We start from the raw sequence: 4,670 nt of genomic DNA on the forward strand, positions 1-4,670 counted from the left end.
ACCCACAAAAAAATCGAACGATCCAATTTCTATTTCCTATTCTAAAAACTAACGCTGTCACATTACTGTATTAACCCCTCAAACCTTCATAACGTTGCGATACATACATTTCATTATCATATTAAAATTAATGAGCCACAAAAATTTAATTCAATTTTTTTCTTTATCTCTCAATCACATTCTCTTCTAAACGTAGCCTTACATTTTATTTTGGACTACAAAACTCAATAATCTTGTTTCTCTGAAGAGTCATAATCAATTGGTGCTAAAACAAGTAAAATTACAATTGGGCTCTGCTACAATAGAAAGCCCACATAGCAAATACCCGAATTGTTGAACAGTTTCACACTATACTATTGTCGCTTCGACATTCAATTGTTCCTCTTCATAGTCTTCTCTCTCTTCCTCTCTTCTCGTCTGTCACCGCACGAACAGTATAGTCGCTTTCTCTCTCCGACCCTGCGAGACCGAGCGATCCAATTCCTCCGCACCACCATGTTCCGCCGAGCAACTACCCTCCTCCGCCGCCCACTGATAGGCGCTACATCCCGCCGATTCTCGACGGATCTGCCGGCGGCGGCCGTAGAGGATTCGAGCTTCGTGGAGGCATGGAAGAAAGTGAGCCCAAACGTGGATCCACCAAAGACTCCATTGGCTTACATGAAGCCTCGCCCAGCCACTCCTTCTTCCCTTCCTTCCAAGCTCACTGTCAACTTCGTCCTTCCTTACGCTTCCGAACTCTCCGCTAAAGAGGTCAGTTATACGTTCTTTGTTCCTCTTTTCGCCTGCATTTCTTCTTCTGTGCATTGATTTTCTGTTAGGGTTTTTCTTTGTCTCTGTTTATATGTTGCACCAATTAATATATTATAGAATTATAGAATCCCCCCGGCGCGCCCAGCAAAAACAAGAAGTCTTTAATTTCAATTGTAATAATCTGTATTCCGCTTCTGATTATAGGTCAGGGAAAGATACATAAGGAATTAATGATGAGTGATGCTGTTGTAATTTTCGCAAATTTTCGCGTAATATGTTTTATTTTTTTCAAATGGTCCAACACATGTTGTTAGTGAACTTTTGCTTTAATTGGATTAGGTTCTGCATATTCTTCTATGACTGCTTAATGATCCGCTGAAGTTCTCTTTTGCGTGGTCCTTTTGTGTAGTGTAGCTTTCCTTATTCTCCTTCTCTTTGTATTTTTCATTTTTTATGTCTTAATGAATTTCTTATCCTATTTGAAAAAGTTGATTTATAATCAAATGCTCGATTTTTTTTTTTTGGGGGGTCTGGCTTTTCCATTTATAAGGTTTAATTATTCTTATGTTAAATTTAGTCTGCTTGTTTCAGTTAATTGTGTATTGAAATGGAATGTGGTTGTTTTCTAGTGTATTCAGGGCATTTGTTTCTTTCTGCCTGGGATTTAGTCCGACTCTTTGGGGCCTAATAAGCTTTATTGGTCATTTCCATAACATATGTTGTTTTACTTAACCTTTCAAAACTTAAGGGTAGATTTTGTCGCATTGCCATTGGACCAGCTATACCATATTGTATGGAATGGAATGTTGGACAGCAAAGGAGAACATGAACATAAGTTCAGCGTCACCAAAATGAGGATGTTTCAATAGATAAGCGGTCATACGTGTATGGACAGAATAAGAAATGGGGATTGTGAGAGAAAGTTGCACACATTGTTGAAAAGATGGTATACTCTCTTAGTGGTTTGTTGGACATGTGGGGAAAAGGCCGGTAGAGCGTTGAAGGGTGGGTCAGGTGAAAAATAGACAAGTGGTTAGAGACGGAGGAACATCTTAAAAGACATTGCATGAAGTGATAAAATGAGATGTCTATAATATATGTTATAGTGCAATGTCATTGTTTGATCTATTAGTCGATCTCACCTGGTGGAATAAGGTTTTGTTGTTGTTTGACAGTTATTAACAAATAACCTACAATTTTGTTGAATCTTCATATAGCTTGAATAGTGTCAAAATGTGCAATGGGCCAGTGTTTATGATTGGAAGCAATATGTGATGTCTATATTCATGTAGCATACCCCATGAGGTGGGAAAACCCATTAGCCTTGGTTGCTGTCATTCACCTTCATCTTTCTAGAATTTTCAGGGGTTCCAGCTCATGTGCTTTTCTTGAAACCTCATGTAAGACCTAGGCACTAGGCATATAATATAATAGTTTAAAGGATGCAACTATAGATGCTTTTGCTAAGTACAATGTTGGTATTTGGTAACTGGTATCGAGTATGATGTGTTGCTGTCTTATTGCCCACTTTGATAAAGAAAGGCAGCATCATTGCGCAATCAAGCCAGAGATATTTCAAGGATTTCTTATAGCTTCCTAACTCCCTTTTTTTATCTCTTTTTATTTTTCTGATAAAATATTAGAAATAGAGGAATCTAGAAAAAGGTGTGTCTTAACAAAATTTTATAGTGCTTAACATCAGAACATGGACAGCTTTCCAGTAATAAACTAATAATCATTCAACATTTCAAACAATTAACCATGCCATCTTTGTCCTTTAAATTTTTCACTATCACAAAATGATTGATATTATATTTTACTGCTTTTTCTTCTCATCAACCTCTTCTAGAGATCAAGTCATGAAAGTCCTCCCATGCCAAAATCATGATTTAGTTGCCCAACTTCCATCCTTTGCAAATGTAGTTATTTTGTTCATCTACAATATTATTAATTATATCGTGACTGGTTGCCAACCATCTACATTATTGTTGAAAATCATGCATATCTGACTTTGCTCTGGTGATTTGAACAATTATTAGTAAATCATTTTTTGCTTAGTTATCATAAGTTGTCAAAAGAGTGGCTGGTTTTATAAAAATGTAACTAGTAGAACATTCTATAAAAGCCCTGACTTAAGGCATTTATTAACATCCCTTTCAATCAAGCAGTTATTTGATGTTTTATTCTTGTTACCTCAATTTTGTGGTTGTCCTTGTAAAACTGTAATCCTTTTTAAATAAAGTGACAATCTTTGTTAATGTAGTTATTTTATAGATGTTCAGGAGTCAGTAACTCAGACCAATGGAACTAAACATGCTAGTAGTTATGCATTTTGGCTCAGGTAAATTGAAAGTGACCTATCTAAATTAAATTATAGCCGTAACCTAGCATTTTCGTCTGGTTGGTGTTGTTTGCTGTTGCTGTTAAGAAAGCCAGCCGTGCTTAAATTAATTTGCTAGTATTGGAGAATGAAATACCATTTACTAGTTTCTCTTGACACTGGTAAACTATCTATATTTTTGTTTGATTTCAGGCCATGCAGTTTCAATATTTTGGAAAAATAAAGTATTGTAATAGACAGAAAAATTAGTATTTGTAATTTTAAGTTGCTAGCATTTATTTTCTCTCCAAGTGCATGTATTGAACGACTTTATGCTCTTAAAGGGATGCTAGGGACAGATCTTGAAGAGAAACAAGATGAGATAAGAGAACTAGTAAAAATACAAATAGCAAGAGAAATATACTGAATCTTACCCTATCTTACTCACCACGCATTGTCCTCTTGCTTCTATTTATTTGAATTCACTTGGTAATAAACTAATGTTACATCTATTGGACAGAATATCTTCTTCATAAATGTTTGAAAATATATTATAGTCTTACTACCACGTCATGACATGGTAGTGATGTTATTAGAAGTGGGTAACTTCCAATATTTGTTGCAATTTAGTTATCTAGATTGACACCTTGGACTCTCTCATTTTTATTCTTGTGCTTTAAGCTCACTAGCCATCAATTCCATCATAGTTGGGGGCTGAAGATGTCTATAAAAAACTCAATAAATAAAATGCTTGATTCTTCTTCCTTTAAAAATGTCATAATTTAATCTTAACCTGTTAATTAAGAGCGGAATCCATGCGTAGGTTGACATGGTCATAGTACCTGCAACAACCGGGCAAATGGGTGTTCTCCCTGGACACGTTGCAACAATTGCAGAGTTGAAACCTGGTGTCCTATCCGTTCACGAAGGCAATGATGTGACCAAGTACTTTGTCAGCAGTGGCTTTGCCTTCATCCATGCGAATTCTGTTGCTGATATAATAGCTGTTGAAGCTGTACCAGTAGATCGAATTGATGCAAACTTAGTCCAGAAGGGACTTCAAGATTTCACTCAGAAGCTGAATTCGGCCACAACTGATTTGGAGAAAGCTGAAGCTCAGATTGGAGTTGATGTCCATAGTGCTCTCAACTCGGCTCTTACAGGCTGAGTACTGCAGTATTTTTGTTTTATTTATTTATTTTAATTTGTTTATTCCCCCACCCACATCTGGCCTGGTGGCAGGTCATTGAGTTATCTATTCGCTAAACAACATTTTGATGATGTGTTTCACTATGGAAAGTGAATTGATAAAATAAAAGTTTCAAGAGCTGCCATCTAGCCAGAGAAAGTTAACCAAGGCCTTAAAATTAATCCTTTATTATTGTTGGCAGCACGAGTTGACATGACACTGTAAGCAAAATCTTTGCTGTATGGTGAATAGTTTTGCATGCTTCATTTTGCTTGTGCAGATGCATAAAATGTCAATGAATGCATCGAATTCCTTTGATTTTATGTTCAGATAATGTAAAGAAGTGAGATAATTTGCATCTGGATGAGATCCAAACTTCTTGGCTGCGAATGTTGGCATATTTCTAAA

General features: G+C 36.3%; 1 protein-coding gene across 1 annotated transcript; it reads left to right on the forward strand.

The window, feature by feature from the left end:
- Positions 1-235: 235 nt before the first annotated feature.
- On the forward strand, positions 236-4,670 carry LOC112777509 (ATP synthase subunit delta', mitochondrial). Its single transcript, XM_025821897.3, has 2 exons — positions 236-753; positions 3,897-4,670. The coding sequence occupies exons 1-2, from the start codon at positions 496-498 to the stop codon at positions 4,239-4,241; spliced, it is 603 nt and encodes a 200-aa protein (XP_025677682.1). The 5' UTR covers positions 236-495; the 3' UTR covers positions 4,242-4,670.

Source organism: Arachis hypogaea, chromosome 19 (assembly GCF_003086295.3).
Source record: "Arachis hypogaea cultivar Tifrunner chromosome 19, arahy.Tifrunner.gnm2.J5K5, whole genome shotgun sequence".
NCBI lineage: Eukaryota > Viridiplantae > Streptophyta > Magnoliopsida > Fabales > Fabaceae > Arachis > Arachis hypogaea.